Below are 18,799 nucleotides of genomic sequence, written 5' to 3' on the forward strand. Positions count from 1 at the left end.
GGCTGATTAGATTTTTGGTTGCGACCATATGACGTCATTCACGTCTATTCTGCTTTTTGTTCATTCGTTCATCCAATTTCAGCTGAAGTGCGTGCGTGACGTCATTTTTGGCTCTTAGTGGAGCGAGTTTTTTGTTCGTTCGCTTGATTAAATCTTTGGTCACACGTGACTTACCTCACTCTCAAAAATGACTTCCTGACTTTTATTTGTTTTAATTAAAAGAGATAAGGTCAATTGAATGTGTGTCACTCTAAATGACGGTTATTTGAGAGCACCTAATAGAGGCAGCATTAACCTATACAGATTCTAAATCAAAATATAACATCTCAACCTTCAATGAAAAGACTAATATTTTGGTCTGTCTTTTTTACTGTTCGTTTTTTAGACTGCTTTCAGATCTACGAAGCTATTGCGGCTGTTTTCTGGCAATCTGGAAGCTATGTTTTTTTTAGTATTTTAATCTGATTTTTAGAAAGGGTTTTCTCAATTCACTCATTGTCCATTCTAGGTCTAGTTGTTTAATCAATTAAAATTCTTTGAATTCTACGTCAGGACTTGTACTGCTATGTTTTTTTTTCATTCGCTTTACATTTGGATCGCGTTTTTGGTTTTCACGTATTGAATTACGCAAGGTAGTGAATACGGTCAATGTCAAAAAAGCAAAATCAAAAAGCAAAATCAAAAAAACCGATCAAGCCTATTAAGTCATAGTGCACTTGGTTATCAAAGCTCATTAGAGCGATTGCGAGCTGATGTTAGTACTTTGCTGAATAGCCTTCGGTTTAGAATCTGAAGTAAGTTTAGGTTTAGAATCTAACTGAAACTACACTGAATTAGAACAGTTTTTGAAATTTTTGAATTTTTTTCAATTTCTATCTTTTTTCTTTTTCCGTTTCAATCCCGGTGTGCGTCCAGCGCGTCAAAGGCGGCTTTTTTCCGGCCATCGGCCGGTTATGTTTGTTTTTAGTGCAAGCGAAAGATGTTTGAAGCATTAATTTTAGTCGTGTGATTTTTTGTGCGCCATATTATTCGAGACCTATTTGGCTTTTGGATTAACGGTTCTGCTCATCACTTTTGATTTTTTTGTTTTCTAAATAGCTCTTTTTTATATTTTGAGATACTAAAATCAGCAGGCGACAGTTCTCTATTGAAAGTAATATCAAAAGCCCCTCTCTTTCATCATCAATATCAGCCCTTCAGTTGAATCTGTCCACATTAGAAACGAGCCTCCCTATTGTTTGCCCATTTGATCATTTTTTTAAATAAGAGAAAGTTTTTAGTGTTATTAATTGCTCTCAATTAAAGTTGGTAGCAATTATATTAGTCCTGTTGGTCTTTTTAATGCAATTTTTCGCTTGACCGATTTTACGTCTGGCCCATTTGACTTTTCCTCCTTAAAAACGGGATAGACAGGTGGCGCTCAGCGGGCATTAAGTTTCATTAGAAGTCCTTAGCCGCTTTATGTAGTCCTGGAAGTGCTTAGTGTGATGAAGCTACAGAGAAGGCCGTAGTTTTAGGTTAAAAGGTCAGTTTTAGGGGTTTTTGAGCCCAAAAATGCTGCAATTTTTCGTGTTTTTTCGTCATTCTTCATTTTTTGGACCAGTCTGAAACTGAGGCTGGTTAAAATTGATAAAGGTCTTTTGCAAGACATGGTACTTATTCTGAGAATTTTAAAAGCTATTTGTTTTGGTAATCTTAACAAAAACACGAAAATTTACACTAATTTTCACAATTTCAAATTTTGAAAATTTTTGTCATTTTGAGCCCTAGTTGTCAACAAAGCTCCTCTAGGGTTTGATAATAGATTACTGCTGATTTTCTAGTTTTAATGGAATAGTTTTCAGCATTTTAGCGTCACGAAGTTGCATTTTTTTGATAAAACTTTCAATTTCAAATTTTCTACTTTTATAGTCTTCATTCAAGGTTTTCGAGCCCCAGGGGCTACAAAACTTCTTAAGGGTTTGATAATCAGTTACTTAAGATTTTTGTTGGCCATGCATTAGTTTTCAATTTTTCAATAATACAAAGGTTAGCAATTTTTTGATAAAGCATGCAGTTTTTTTCAAGTTTTTTGAAAATTTTTCTCATTTTTTAGGTTACTCCAGCCTTAAGAGCCAAGTAACCTCCTCTAGGGTTTGATAATAGGTTACTGCATAGTTCCTAGATGTAATTGAATGTTTATCAAGTTTTTAATATCCCAAATGTAAGCGATTTTAGATTTTTTTTTAATTTTGTCAAGCTTTTTTATTTTTAATATTTTTAATTTTGTCAAGCTTTCTTTTATTATTTTCAATTTTTGTTTGTTTTTTTCCGGCACCAGGGGCCTCCTCCAAGGTTTAATGATAAGCTGCTGCATAGTGTTTTTGAGTTAATGGATTGGTGATCAATATTTTATTGATTCGAGTTTTAGCAATTTTTTGATAAAATTAATTTTTAAATTTTTGGAATATTATCATGTTCATAGTTTATGATCTTTATGAGCCAGCGAAACTATTCAAGGCTTGAAATAGGGATACTGGATAGTCTGTTGAGAGAATGAAATTTTTCTGAAGACTTTTTTATCACGAATTTTTTTGCAAGATTTTGTTGAAATTTGCAATTGTTTTTAAAATTAAATTCTTGATTACTTCATTTTTTTCTGAGTTTAACGATCATTACTGGCCAACAAAACTTTTAAATTCTTTCAGGTGGGCTACATGACAGAACTACAGAGACAAAAAATGGTTTTGAACTTTTTTCACTGCAAAACCAGGAAACTTTTCTTTTTAATTTTGCACTTATCAGTTTTTTTTTCTATATGATTTAATTACTAACAAGGCTAGAGAACTAAAAGATGCAGAGTCGAATCATGGAAAATATTCCTAGTTCTCTCTCTCTCTCTCTCTGTCGGTTTGGGTTTTTCATTCTCTTGTTCACGTTTTATCTCTCACACTATCTCCTCTCTCTCTCTCTCTTTTGTTGATGCCGCACAGCTGCTGTTATGTGGCGTGATGTCATCATCTTTTACCCTCATTAATGCTGAATTATAATAAAAATGTTATATCATAAGTGTCTTAACTAACATTTAGGAAATCATTGTTAATTGCTTAACAAAGTTTTTAACAATATTAATCATGTTGGTCTGTTTATGCGATTTTTCAGTTGACCGATTTTTTGTCTGACCCATTTGACTTTTCGTCCTTCGAAACTAGATAATGGGGTAGTGAGCATTAAGTTCTCTTAGAGCCTTTTAGCTCGCTAGTCTTAAAGAATACGATTCTCAGAAACTGTTTTGGAGACTTATTCTTATGGCGTGAAGTGTGGTTCTTAGAAATTGATACCCTCACGCCATTCAACTAAGCTAAAGCTAGCCTCACTAAACCATGGCTAGCTACTGATGGAGCCAACCGATCGCCGGTCGTTTCAAAGCAATTCGCCCGACGTTAGTCGATTATGTTTGGTGTTATTTTCAGTTGATTGTTATTAATTTTGGTTGATTTTGATGGCAGAAATTGAGTAAATTAAATCACATTCCGGTTTTGCAATAGTTTTTGTTGTGTTCAATCTTTTATCCTAAAATATTCTATGATTGTTTTAAGACCGATTTTAGAAAAAGCAGTTGAACATGAAATGATTGCTTTTTTTTCTCTGGCTTTTTACCTATTTTTATTGTTGTTCAGAGCGTGTGGTGGGTGGGTCAGTGATTGACGATTGAATTTCTTAACGTACTTACAGAACGATTACTTTGAAGTTGGGACGGAGCATTTTGATAGTTTTTTAATGTTTTATTAGATTTTTGGTTCTTTATTTCTTTTCCTTTTTCTCAGTCTCCTTTGAATGTAACTTTTCATTGTTTTATTGCTATCATTCATTTGTTGTTAAGTGAACGAATGTTAACTTCAGCGCTTGATTTCTTGCAGATTTTGAAGTCGCATCTGATGAAAATTTTTATGGAAAATATTACTGATTTCGACTTCTCATTTATTTAGCATCATCAAGTAGTGATAAGTTTGGTGAGACCTAAGTGAATTGATACTTCTAGAGTCTTGCGGCTGTGTTTTTTCTTTCACTTCGTCAAAAAAGTTTATCCGCTGCACTTCAGTTCACAGCTTGTTCAAGATTGCGCGCGAAACCTTTTTTGAATTCTCTAGGCTAGTTTCACTCTTCCCTCATTCTGCTCAAAGCGCTTTTTAAATGCAATTGTTCAGCGAAGCAATCTAAATTACTCAGAGTCAGTATCGAAAAACGAAATAAAGAATAGCGACAGGATAAACCATAAAGAACAATTTTAGATGCCCAGTATTTGAATTTTGTTTTAGTTGGCCTTAGGTACCACGTCTAATCTTCATTGGTATTGATTTTAATTCATATCCTCTTTTAATCCCATTTGGGGTTACGGGAATCGATTGTGACTATTTTCCGCGCGATCTGCCGGGTATGTTTAATCTGACGGCTTTTTTTGAGCTAACCAATTCACTTCCCGTTGAAAGAAACGGAATTGCCCGGGGATCTTATATCCATTCGGAATTTTAAAGGGGATAGTGATTTATGAACTGCGAGGTCAACTGCTATGGCAAAAATTCATGATTAAGGGTGCAATTTTGTCATCACATCACATCTGGTCCGTTTTCAGTCGTCGTTATTTTGGTTTATATCTGCTTCTCACCGTGATGTGAGCCTATTTTGACGTAAAATTGTTACTATCAACACCTCTGAGAGTTATCGGTCATCCGAGAGTAATCGGTTGTAATTTGTTAATTGTTCATAGAAGCCGTGCAGTTTCGAACAGCTTAGTTGCTCAATAATTTGAACAGGAACACTTCTACAAATATTGTTAATTTTAGGAAATAAAGAAAGCGTACTTTGCGAAGGGGTGGGCGCTTCGAGACTACACTGGAGTGACACAGTGTGTGAAGGAGAAACCCCAGGTTGTTCCAGAGGAGGGCTGTCGACTTTCAGGGGCGCTCCGTGTCAGCAAAATCAGTGGCAATTTCCACATCACACCTGGTAGGTTTAAACTTGTGCTGATGAGCGAAATGTGACTTCAATGATAGTGATGAGGTAAAATTGAACTTATATAGAAATAGAGTCAATAATAGTTCCCAGCGAATCTATCATGAGTGCAGCTGTTGAAAGTTGACAGGTATCGTAATTATAGTTTTGAAATCTTGAATTGTGGTAGAATTTTCCTGAACAACCATTAAAATAACTGTTAATTTGAAAACTCATTTTTATAGCTGTGAATCTGTAAGTTGAGCGTAGCTATGCTGTGGTGATCTTGGTTCTTGTTTTTGTTTCATCGTCGGACGCTCGTTTTTGTTTTACATTTTTCACGTCTAAAACTTCAATTTTGTTGATTTTTTCATGCCACTACTTCACTGCTCTGTTGCTACTTTTATGTGCATGACATCGCTTTTTAAACTGATTGCCGATGAATTTTAAACTAAGCTGTGTGATAAATTTTTAATCATAACTGACTTATCTCGCTCTCTAAATAGCTTCTAATTTTATTAATTGAGGTCAATCTAACATTTTAGAAGCCAATATAGGACTACTATATAATGATCAATCTTAATATTGAAGCATGGCAACCAGTATTGAATAACGAATTTGATTTTTTGAAAAGAACTTTATAGTTTTTGAAGACGTATTAGTCATTTAAAAGGTTGGCAATGGAATCAATTCAATTATGTATCTGTTGCTATCTTGATTCTACAGCCCGTAAGTCTGTTTCGCCAGGGTTTATGAACGCCAGCAGAGAATATATTTTTGTTAATAGTTTTGCTGTTGAAACTGAATTTAGGAACCGAATAGGCTGATGTCGTGCAGTTTTTCATATCAGAGTTGGGCCCTGAAAAATGTATTTCTCGTCTCACAGCTCTCATCTCAATTACGCCCGAAAAAGTTTGGAATATCAAATGGTGGACTTTTTTTCACTTTTTGCTGAATTTAATAATTGTTGCCAATTTTAATGCTTTCTACGTTTCCAAATTTTGTGTAGTTAATATACGCATCAGCGGCTCACTCAGTTATTTTTACGCCCCAGTTTTCCGACCCGAACAATAGTATAAGAGGCGAGGTGTCTTTTTCATCAGTAATTTTGTTGTTAGAGTGAAACTGAAAAGCGAAATGCCACACGTGCTGAAATTTGTAGTGATGTGACTGACAGTTGAACAAATTTAAACAGTGGGTCAACGAGTTGTTATTTTTTATAGCTGCGAAGCTGTAAGCTGAGCGTAGCTATATTGCGGTGCTCTTGGTTTTTTTACGACTCGAAGAGGAGTATTGGTTTTCTTAAGGTTTTTACGACTCGAAGAGGAGTATTGGTTTTCTTAAGGTTTTTTTTTTACCGGAAGTACTATTCGTTCAGACGCTGTTTTGACCTAAAAGCGAAAGTGAGAAAAATTGCCGTGTGAACTAATTTTTTCTGAGCGAGAGAAGTTTTTTGATCATGCGCTGCGTTTAGTGAATGACTTTTTGACTTTGAAAAGTAGTTTTTGACTGAATGGCACATATAGATAACCGTTTTTAGCCGTTTTTTCGTCTAAGTGGCCCATTTTTTTTGCTTGTAAGTTGCTTTTTTGTAGAAATGATTTTTATTCGATGCTTTATTGAAATGTAAACCTTGGAAAATAATATCACAGTGTTTTGCAGAGCCTGAAAACGCGTTTCAAGTTCAAAATTGGCATAAATTTCTTGATTTTTTAATTAATTTTTTGCTTTTTTTCCTATTATTTGCTTCATTTTTGGATCTTTTAGCCGTCTTTTTGTCAAAAATTGGTCAATATGACAACGTCCCGTTGACAATTCATATACTCGATGCCTCTTTTTACCTCGATGTAATTTTGTTTTATAAAATTGTACATATGCTCATCCGATTTTGGTAGTTTTTTTCCTATTTTTCTAAGTTTTTTGTCTGTATTTTGATTTTAATTACTAGAAATATTCTTTTTGTGCAACATGAGGGGCTTTAATTTCGTTTCAATAAAAACGTCAATAATTTTTTAGCGTTAAATTTTTGAAAATTAGTTAATTTTTTTTATAAATGCAGTCCTAAAAATTTTTTGACCTTTTTTTGCAAAATGTTTCATTGTTTCGTATGTTTGATTTCCGCTTTTTCTTTTTTTTTGATCTGTTCGGGGGGATAGATTTTTGTCTCGGATGTATCGTTGTATTTTCTATGTCTCGAATGCTGAAAAATGAAATGGTGTTAGTTTTTCTTGTTTTTTTAAATTTGATTTTTAAACTTTCAAAACTTTTGAACTTTGATTTTTGATTTGAACTTTCAAAAATCAGGAATTAGTCTTTGTTATGGTGTTCCTTACATTGTGTCCATATTGTTCACATTCTGGCTTGTATCATTCTAGCTCTGTCATGGCACCTACATTTATACTGGTTTTATTGATTTTTTCAGTTATTAACAAATTGAATGATTTCGGCTTTTTCTTAGATTTTCGTCATTTCTTTGGGTTGCAATTGATTTCATTCAACATAAGGCAGTACTAAGAGTTTACTAGAAAGCCTTTTCGAGAATTGCTACTTATTACTTTATTGTATTTTTTTCCGACCTTGGTATTGTTCTTAAACGTTTTTTTGCCTTTAAATATTACTCGGTTGCTTTTCTATGATATTTTAATTTTTGAATTAGTTTGAAATCATGTTGTCTAGCATATATACAAGAAGAAAAAAGTATATGTTGTTTTTGTCTTAATTGCAGTGATGAGAAATCTAACTGTAGTAGTTTTCTGATTCTTAACTTTGAGCGTTATTTTTTGAAAAATTTAATTTAGTTTAGGTTCTAAGTTATTATTATCTGCCGTTTGCTTTAGTAATCTTTTTGAGATTAGAATCATGAATTATTTGAGGGCAGTTGATAGCCCTGTCAGCTTTTTGAGACTATCAGTGTTTTGACTATCCTAATTATTTTGCACTTATCCTTACCAAACGTTCTCAATAATAAATATTTTTGCGGTATTTTGTTTCTCTTGATGACAGTGGTTTAAATTTCACCAACTTTTAGATCAGACCGGGGGTGGGGGGGGGGGGGGTGTAATTAGTTTATGGTTTTTTAAAAAAGGTAATGGTTTCAGCTGCAGTTAGGGTTTTTGTCAACTTTTTACGCTTCGAGTCGCTTCCGGAATTCTTCCGGCTATGTTTTTTTTACCGGAAGTACTATTCGTTCAGACGATGTTTTGTCCTAAAAGCGAAAGCGAGTAAAATTGCAGTGCGAACTAATTTTTTCTGAGCGAGAGAAGTTTTTTGATCATGCGCTGTGTTTAGTGGATGACTTTTTGACATTGAAAAGTAGTTTTTGACTGAATGGAATGGAACATATAGATAACCGTTTTTAGCCGTTTTTTCCTCTAAGTGGCCTAGTTTTTTTGCTTGTAATTTGGTTTTTTGTAGAAATAATTTTTAATCGATGCTATGTTGAAATGTATACCCCGGAAATTGATAGCACAGTATTTTGCATAGCCTGAAATTGCGTTTCAAATGCGAAATTGGCACATATTTCTTGATTTTTTAGTTAATTTTTGGCTTTTTTTCTATCAATTTCTTCATTTTTGGATTTTTTAGCTGGTTTTTGTCAAAAATCAGTTAAGATGGCAATTTCCCTTTGATAATTCATATACTCAATGCCTCTTTCTACCTCAATGTATTTCTGTTTCATAAAATTGTACATTTGCTAATCCTATTTTCGTAGTTTTTTGCCAATTTTTTCAGTTTTTTGTTTGTATTTTGCTTTAATTACTAGAAATAGTATTTTGGGGTACATTAGGGACTTTAGTTTTGTTTAAATAAAAATTCAATCATTTTTTGGTGTTAAGTTTTTGAAAAAACAGATAATTTTTTTTCATAAATGCAGTCTTAAATATTTTTTGACCACATTTTGCAAAATGTTTCGTATGTCTGAATTCTGCTTTTTCTTGTTTTATTCTGTTCAGCAAGTTAGTCTCGAATGACTTGTTGTCTTTTCTATGTCTCGAATGCTGATCAATGAAATGTACTCGTTTTTCTTGATTTTTTTAAATTTGATTTTTAACTATCAAAAATCAAGAATTGGTCTTTTTTTACGGTGTTCCTAGCATTGTGTCCATAGTCTTCACATTCTCGTTTGTATCATTCTAATTTTGTCCTGGCACCTACTTTTGTATTCGTTATATTGATTTTTTCAGTTGTTAAAAAATTGAATGAATTCAGCTTTTTCTTAGATCTTGGTTTCTTCGGTTTGCAATTGATTTAATTCAAAATAAGGCAGTACTGAGAGTTTGCTAGAAAGTCTTTTCCAACGTTTCGACTTATTTTATTACTATTCATTGCAATTTTCTTCCGGGCTTGGTATTGTTTTTCGACGATTGTTTGCTTTTGAATATTATTCTGTTGCTTTTGTTTTTCTATGATTAATTTAATTTTTGAATTAGTATGAAATCATGTTGTCTAGCATATATACAACAAGGAAGAATCATGTATTATTTTTGTCTTAATTGCCGTGATTAGAAATCTAATTGTAGTGGTTCTCTGATTCTTAAGTTTGAGCACTCTTTTTTGAATAATTTTGAATTTCCTGTCTTTTTGAAAAGTTTTTATCTGCCGTTTGCTTTCGCGATCTTTTTGAGATTAGAATCATTAATTATCTGAGGGCAATTGATGGCCCTGTCAGCTTTGTCATGCTATCAGTTTTTTGACCATCCTAAAATCTTCAGACTTTTTTAACGTTACCAAACGTTTTCAATAATAAAATTTTGCTGCATTTTCTTTCTCTTGGTGACAGTGGTTTAAATTTCACCGATTTTTAGATCAGACCCGCGGAGGTAATGAGTTAATGGTTTAATACAAAAGGTAATGGCTTCAGCTTTTTGTGAAGTTTTGGTGCTTCGAGTCGCTTCCGGAATTCTTCCGGCTATGTTTTTTGTTTCGTCGTCTGACGCTCTTTTTTCGTTTTACATTTGTTCACACCGCAAAGCTGAAAAAGTCAAATTTTCTGAATGACTTCTTCTTCTCACTAACCGCAAAGCTGAAAAAGTCAAATTTTCTGAATGACTTCTTCTTCTCACTAACGGCATTTGCGCGCGTGACGTCATTTCTCACTCGCTTTTGCGAAAGATTTTAGGTTATTTGCGTGATTAGATTTTGATCATACATGACTTACCTCACTCAATAAAATGACATTTGCACTTTAAAACTTAAGTTTAATTTGAATTTGTTTAAGGTCAAAGGAACTCCTATGTGCAGTAAAGGTCCCTAATAAGAGGCTTCTGTGGAATGAATTTTAGCCAGCTGTATTAATTTATTGCTGAATGTTTTTAGCCTAGTTTTTTGAGCGGCGTCATTTTTTTTTCAATTTAGATCTGTATCTGTTTCTATCTCTATTATATGGCACGCAGGTCTATTCTTTCACAGCTATTCCGGCAATCTGCCGGCTATGTTTATTAAAAGCCGCACAGCGATAGCTGGGTTTATTATTGGCCTTCTTTTGGTTTCGTCGTCAAGATTGTTGTTACGACCATATGACGTCACAACCACTTCAACTTTGTTTTTTGTTCATTCTTTCCTGCAATTTCAACTGAATTGCGTGTGTGACGTCATTTTTCACTCTTAGTGGAGCGAGTTTTTTTATTCGCGTGATTAATTTTTTGGTCACACTCACTCAAAAATGACTTCCTCGCTCTGAAATTGAGTTTTTAAATTTAATTCAAAGAGAAATGGCCAAGTGAGTGTATGTCACTCTAATTGAAAGTTATATAAGAGCAGCTAATGGAAGCAGCAATAAGTTATACAGATTCATAATCAAAATATAACATATCTGCATTAGATGAAAAAATTTTTTCCTCTCTTTTTTTTGCTATCTTTTTGAGATTGCGGTTCTACGAAGCTATTGTGGCTATTTTCTGACAATCTGACAGCTATGTCAGTTGTTTCGAGAGAGTGAGAAGTTCAACTGTGCAAAAATTTTCTCGATTTTTTCAGTTGCTGTTTTTTGGATTGAAACTTTTCGCTAACAGAGTCAACAATAAGCATGGAAAAGGTTGTTTGATAGCATTCTGAAGTTCATTGGTAATTTAAAGTTTGATGTAAATGTTGTGTTTTCTTGCATTTTCCGGGAACTGAATAGTTGTTTATCTTTTTACAGCATGTTTCATGTCAATTTTTTACCCAGGTTTTAAAGTAGTTTTCTGATGACATCTGACAAAAGTAGAGATAAATGTGACTATTTCTTCCGCAATTTGAGACTTGTTGTCTTCAAAACAAAGGATCTTTCATGTTTATAGTGGCCTGCATAATAATGTTCTTGCCTAATTAATATTTTTGATTGCATGAGAGAATTCTTTTCTTGTATTGTATCAAGAAGCAGTTGAAATTTTCTAACTTCTTAGTTTAAAACGCTTTTGTATAATTTATTCACTGTTCCAACTGAACTGTTTTTCCCCGAATTGTTTTTGGATAATTAATTTCAAAGAGATATTTTATTTTGAAAGGTGACACCTCTATTTGTTTTACGATCCTAAGAATTTATTTGTATTGGTGCTGTCATTTTTTTGCGGTGCTCTCAAGATAGGTTGACATATTTTCATAAAACTTTTTGACGAAATGGAAGTCAGAAATAGAAATATTTGAATCTGACTCAATCAGACAAATAGACAAATGAATATTTGAAGTTTCCAGTATTTGAAGAGATCAGGGGGAATAAAACAATTTATCTGGGTTCTGCTATCTTGGATCTTCCATAATTACACCTGTTGAGGTTCCATTATGACGGATTGGGGCCTGTGTTTGACAAGAAAGCTCGAGTAATGTACCGTGACACTGATTATCTTTTACGAAGCTCAAACGGATGACATACAAAGATCTTTTGCAGCTCAAGCATATAATTGATATGAGGCAATACCCCAAAGGTCATCAGTTGCAGTGATTTCAACAAAGTGCACATTTTTTCTCCTCAATATAGCACTTCAGATTTTTTTGAGATTTTTTCTGTTTTTGACCAATTTTGTAGTGACCATAAGCTTTCGGATGAAATTAAATTTGAACTTTTGATGGAATCTATTTTTCTAAAACCAAAAGCCTACTCTGTAATAACTGTGTACACAGTCAAACAATGTGCCAAAGTTGTATCAAACATGTGAAAAAAGACACTTTATCATATTAAGTTCATAGATGTGCTCAGATCCAAAGCACCTCTGAGAAAACTACTTACATCTATTACTAGTGACAAACACAGACTTCACATAAGAGACAAGCAAAATTGCTTTGAGCGCTTCTGATGATAAACGTTACTATCTCAGTGATGGTATTTGCTCATATGTATATGGTCACTTCAAAATTGGTCAAAAACAGATAAAACCTCTCAAATTCTGAAGTGCTATATTGTGGTGAAAGAGTGTGAAACCTCCGAGATTAAACTGGACAACTGGATAGTGAGATGGAAGAAATCTAATCTCCACCCGATCCCGACTTCTGGCAAGTTCCTAAAATTGAGTCCGATGAGGAAGATATGCTTGAGTTTGGCGCAGCTCCCATCGAAAAGTCGTTCTCAAGATGTCCATATATCGATTTCGGAGCAGAGGAAGAGCCACCTGCAAAGAGAAAGCGCTTGTTCATCAAGCGCTAAATATTGATGACGCTGCCCAGCTCCACCCCGGTTGGGAGTCTCGTGCAGTACCGACCAGGAGATACAACAACCTTTGCCTGCTCCGCGCAGGGTTTTTGGCAATAACAGCTCTAATAGGGGATAGCTGCCCAACTCCACCCCGGTTGGGAATCTCATGAAGTGTCGACCAGGAGATTCAACAACCTGTGACTGCTCCGCTCAGGGCTTGTTTTGACAATAACAGCTCTAATAGAGGATAGCTGCCCAACTCTAACGCCGTTGAGGTTCTCACGAAGTATCCACGAGGAGATACAAAAACCTGTGAGTGCTCCGCGCAGGAGCCTCTTGTGACAATAACAGCTCTAATAGAGGATAACATTGATTTTTTCGTACATTTCTTGAATTATACAGATGCACAGATAACACAAATATATGTACTTCCAAGATGCTGACGGAGAAGCAGTTTTAAACGGGTCCATTTTCAAAAACTAGCAGTGACTTAAAACAGAATATTGTATCTTAAGATTTTTTTTAGATCTTTGTTAGTAATAATTTATTGTTTGTTCTTAAAGTTGCTTTATTAATTCAGTTTCTGTTTTCTTCTCTCACAAGTAATAAGGAATAGTAGTTCCGAGCTGTCATTCAATAGAAAACATGGTAGTTTTGTTTTTTGGTTTCCTATGATTATTAAAATTTTAGTTAAGAGTCGTGAAATAAGAGTCGTCAAGAGATTTCATCCTCAGAGTTTGAGAAAATATCTTTTATAAACAAAGAAGGTACCTGTCTACTTAAAATGGAGCTATGGTAATTCTTTTATATACTCAGGCAACAATTTTAACATATGGTGAATAATTGCTAAGAACTTTTCATCCGCGCGCATGATCGGACATGTTTGGGTAAATTCAGCCAAAAATGATATCAGTTGTATAGGTTTCTTACTACTATATCATCAAAAGTTCTTAAGTGTTATTGATTTTCCTTTGCTCTTAATGGAATGGGCTTGATAGGCATGGATTCTGTTCGTTTAATTCCTTAATTTACTGTTTTTTTTTACCTGATCAAACAAACCTTGCTTCGTTCGACCTGAGATATGTCCATTTCTTAACTTCGCTGTACTGTTATTCTTTTTACCGAGTCATTGTTTTCAAACTTCTGTCAGAAACCAACCAGCAAATAAACTTTGGCAAACAGTACCTCTTGTTTTTTTGGGCCTGTTTACGACCACTTGTACTAATTCTTTGTGAATAGAGAATTAATATAGAATTGAGGGTTGCTTAATTTTCAACAATTCCAGGTGCTAGTTACGAGCAGTCGCATAGTCACGTGCACGACTTCCAGAAGATAGCCAATCGGGAATTCAACTCCACTCACGTTATTCACTCACTCTCATTTGGAGAAGTCTACCCGGACATGAAGAACCCACTCGGTGAGATCCTGGAAACTTTTCTTTTATTGCCACCCATAACAAAGTGTATGAATCATTACATGGCAAATCATTTTGTTAATGGCATGAGTGTGATAAAAAAAATACCACGTTAAAATCAGGGGTGAAAAAGCTAAGGTTTAAGTTTATAGACAGCGTTTTGTGTTTAGATGGGACGTCAGTGGTCTGTTCTCAGATCAATCAAATGCACACTTACTATGTGAAGCTGGTGCCTACCTCCTACCTCTCTCTCAATGGCTCAAACCTCCACACTCACCAGTACTCTGTTACTAAACACTCCTCCAAAATTGACTTCAAGGCAGGTGTTACTACTGTTTAAAACACACCAATTTTAATGACACTATCAATAAAAAAAATTGATAGACTTCGGTGTGTAAAATCTAACTTGTGAACAACTTTTCGTCGAATAATTATGAGTTAAAAAGAAATACTGAATTGGTTCCATAAGGACTATAATCAGTGGTTAAGCTTATATAAAAATAAAGTAATAATAGCTTTACCTTAAAACTAAAATCTAATGCAGTGCTTTTTTCTTCCTCCAAGCCTCTAAATGTGCGGAATCTGTAGATGCACCCCAGAATTTTCTTTGTTAGAAAGTGATAATGAGCTTTGAATTTTGAAGTCTTGTCCAGAATTTTTGCAGAAGTCTTGTGCAGAAATGTTAATAAAGTTGAAAAATCAACTAGAGAATATATAAACTTTTCCCTGACAATATTGGAAATGTTTATTGTTTGGAAACAAAAAAATAGCTTTACTTAGATATAACGAATGTAAGGAAATTGTAATATGAAAGGAGGATGTTGGTTTCAGGCCCTTTCTAATGGGCTACCAGGAGTCTTCTTCCAATACGAGTTTTCTCCAATTATGGTGAGGCTACGCGAGACACCACGTAGTATTGGTCACCTGCTCACGGCGTTGTGCTCTATTGTGGGTGGTGTATTCACTGTAGCCAGTCTAGTTGACTCCTTCATATTCCAAACTAGCCGGGTCGTGTCCAAGAAACTGGAGATAGGCAAATATGCACAATGATCGTATTGCACTACCATCGTACTGCGTGGCAGTGGTGTCCCTTTGTGCTAATGTTAATATTAACATAATTTACAATTTTAAAGCAATACGGATTCAAATTGTCAGTTAATTTTAATGGATGTAATGGATATGAACAAAACCTGCCTTTACTACGTGCTTTCCCGGAGGTTTGATCTCCGAAGTTCCAATCATACATATGCTATTGAGAAGGACAATCGAAATCGACCGACGGTCAATTTTTCGATTATGTCAAATGTTAACAACCGGAATTTCTCGCCCTCCCGGTCCTGACATATGAAATTGTATTGACTAATGATGCTTAGGCGATGCCAGAAATATTTGTCCGAAAACTCGAAGTGGCTTAACAAAGAAATTTAAGACCAAAATCTAGTGGACTAAAAAGCTCAAGTATCTTATTCCGCTTGTTCTAGAGTAGTGGATCTGCGTTGTGATGCTGCTTCCTCTTATGTTTAAAACTAGCTCTGGTTCCTGTTCTTCTGGGTTTAAAATTTTACTTCCCTGATTATAGTATGTAAATATAAATAGTTTATCTTACAAATGTTGTACATTATTTCAATTTATGCTTTGAAACAATATATGTGATGTGATTCTTTAAAATGGAAATCATTATATCGTACATTTTTATTGTTCAATTTAATTTATCGCGCCATTTATTTGGAGTGCCAGCATCATTTGGCCTCAATTTTAGCTCGTCCACGAAATTTTAGCCCTATTATAGTATCTTTGAAGAAGCTCCGCTACTCTGGGAGCTATAAAGGAAGAGAGTTGTTATATATGAGCTTTCAAAATTCAGACCATATTTTGATAACTGCAATGTCAAAAATTCCCAATAAATAACTTTTTAATTGCTCTCAAACGAAGTTTGTAGCAATTATATTAGTCCTGTCGGTCTTTTTTTAATGCGATTTTTCGCTTGACCGATTTTTCGTCTTCTGACTGTTTTTTTCGTCGTCTGACGCTTCGTTTTACATTTGTTCAAACAGCAAAGCTGAAAGTCAAATTCTCTGCATGATTTTTTCCTGTCACTAAAGGTGTTTGCACGCGTGACGCCATTTCTCATTCTCTCTCTAGCAAAGGTTTTAAGTTCATGTGCGTGATTAGATTTTGATCATACGTGACCTACCTCACTCAATAAAATGACTTCTGCACTTTAAAACTTAAGTTTAATTTCAATTAGTTTAGGGTCAAAGGAACTCCTATGTGTAATAAAGGTCCCGAATAAAAGGCTTCTGTGGAATGAATTTTAAGAAGCTGTAATTATTAATCGTTGAATGTTTTTTACCTAGCTTTTTGAGTGGCAACGATTTTTTTTAATTTATATCTGTTAATTTTTCTGTATTTATTATACGGCACGCAAGTCTTCTTTTGCAGCTATTCCGGCAATCTGCCGGCTATATTTTAGTGATCTAAGTTGCTTTGGTTCTGAAATAAAGTTTGCTGGTAGAAGCGATTGAGAGCTCAAGAGATTGCAAGACTTGTCGTGTTAGGTTTCTAAAAATTTGCTTTGTTTTGCAATTTTCGTTTCACTCATAGCAAAATGTTAATTTCATTGATGCATTTTTGTGTGTTTCGTTTATGCAAAAATTCTTGCAAGAGCGCTTGAACAATCTTGACTTGCAAGTAATTTTTCATGCTTGACTTAGTATTTTTGCGTGATCGCACTTGCTTGCTTTCCGAACTAAGCTTATTGATAACGGTAATGCGATTCTAAGCGATTAAGTAGCGATGCCTGTGTAGCGTAATGGTTAGACGTGAGAGTCTCATTCTGGAGGTTGCGGGTCCGACACCCTCTGGTTAGGGAGTTCTGCATCCATAAAAATTTCTATGCCAAAAGCCTTAAATTGAATTGACCCCCCTGTCGTTCGAGAGTAATTCGTGCAACCATGGTCGGTTTATGTTTAATGGCTCTCTCATAGTTTGATAAAAATTGTTGTATGGTGATTTGACTCTGCGAGTGAATTTTTCAAACCCGACTTCATGACGCACTTCTAACGCACTCATTCATAATTGAGGCCGCTAACGTAAGTCTCGGCAGTTAACCACTAAATTCTCGTCAAACGTGCGCCAAAAATTGTTCTGTTTTTCCTTCTAAATCTTTGTAGTGGTCTAAAAAGTTTTGATGACTTCTTGCCAGGCTACTACTATCTCCCTCCACCCTCGAAGTTGTCTAAAACTAAATTGCTTGTTGTTCGAGAGAAATATGCGTGAGTCGTACCGTTTTTATTGGGTAACACTCTGTTTTGCATCGTTTGCTTAAGTGTTATGTGCGTCGTTCGCCGGAATTAAAGGCAAAAATCTATTGTTCACAGCGATTTTGTTTTAGAGGTTTGGAATACTGTTTTTCCACATGATATGTTCAAAGGTGAGCAACTCAAGAGAATTTTATTGCTTCGTTTTGTAGTCAGAATAACTTATCCTGAAGGAAAACGGAAAAAGTGATAGTATGTTTTTTCTTGAGCGAGTAAAAGGCGTTTTCAGATTCAACTAGTTGGATTAATTTTTTTGCCAATTTCTAAATTTTCATGATATCTTGCATTTTGTGTCAAATTCTGTTAATCTATAGCTCGAAATGTTAATGAGGTTTCTAATTTATACTTTTTGTCATTGCTGAAAGCATTAACAATGTCCGATTCTTTTGGAAAATGATTTTGGTTTTTCAGCTGTCTTAGCAATTTTGTTGCCCTTGTTAAGTTTTAAGGAATCAGAATTATTGTCTAATGGCGCGTAGTAAGTTTTTAAAGGTTTGTTCGTTCCTAATAATATTGAATTCTATAGCTACAAAATGAAGATACAAACTGCTTATTTAGCAGATGTGAAGTGGAAACAAGGTTTTTTTACAATTAACTTTTCGCAATTGTAAATTATGTATCGTCTTCGAGAAATCATTGAATTTCTTAATTTTGGAAGAACCCACCGAGATTCAGATCATTTGTTAAATAAAAGGAACACTGTATTTCTCCTAATATCTGTAAATGTTTCAGTCATAATAAAATTTACAGAGATAGGCAGTGTAGAATATTGATAATTACAAAAGAGAAACTAATAATTTATAATAACTAAAATATCGACCGAATAGAGAAGTCACTTGTATTGGCGGGGAGGGACGACAGTAACATAAATTCAATACAAAACAGAAAGAAATTTAATTGAACTTAAAATGTTTCCAAGTAATTGAACCATGTTGGGTTTTCTTCGGGTTAATCTTGTATTCATTAAGAAAAAACTGCTTATATTTCTGCTTTACAAGACTGTATGACATTGACAAATGATTTCTTGGGAAAGAATTGTGCTGCAGAATACCTCTTTTAATAATACTTTTTTCATGCAAATTGCATTTTGAAATTGTCTGGGTAAAAATTTTTTGAGTTCGCTCGTGTATATAAAAACTTGAGGTTGGTAATTTCAAAGCTGAGCTTGAGAAGGCAGGCTTCTTTTTATTCATGATGCTATGACAGTAAGTGACAGCCCTGTAATCAAAGAGCAGCGAAATAGGTAGTATACCAAGGTTCATTTTATGAGTGATGAGGATGAGTCAAACTTTTGTCTGTGAAAACAAGCTTTGATGGCCCAATTCAATTGCTTTTCTAGTGTTGTTATGAGATTTTGATTGATGGTTGCAAGTAATACAGAAGAATATTGAACATGACTGAGAACAAAAGAGTTCAAAATAATTTTTTTGTATACAGTGGGAACTATGTTCCTGAGTGCATATATGTATTTAATGCCCTGGGCCATTT

At 34.4% G+C, this 18,799-nt stretch overlaps 2 protein-coding genes across 2 annotated transcripts in view; both read left to right on the forward strand.

Annotated features, from left to right (window-relative positions):
• LOC142349901 (endoplasmic reticulum-Golgi intermediate compartment protein 3-like) overlaps positions 1–15,711 on the forward strand; it is a 448,624-nt gene extending 432,913 nt beyond the window's left edge. Inside the window, exons 5-8 of the mRNA XM_075401747.1 lie at positions 4,824–4,986; positions 13,863–13,994; positions 14,162–14,310; positions 14,823–15,711. Coding sequence (XP_075257862.1) covers positions 4,824–4,986; positions 13,863–13,994; positions 14,162–14,310; positions 14,823–15,041 — 663 coding nt within the window. The 3' untranslated portion in view covers positions 15,042–15,711. The remainder of the gene's footprint in view (positions 1–4,823; positions 4,987–13,862; positions 13,995–14,161; positions 14,311–14,822) is intronic.
• Positions 1–18,799, forward strand: part of LOC142349903 (uncharacterized) — a 471,688-nt gene that overhangs the window by 432,905 nt on the left and 19,984 nt on the right. The window lies entirely within an intron of this gene.

This window comes from Convolutriloba macropyga, chromosome 11 (genome assembly GCF_964194025.1).
Source record: "Convolutriloba macropyga chromosome 11, txConMacr16.3, whole genome shotgun sequence".
NCBI lineage: Eukaryota > Metazoa > Xenacoelomorpha > Acoela > Convolutidae > Convolutriloba > Convolutriloba macropyga.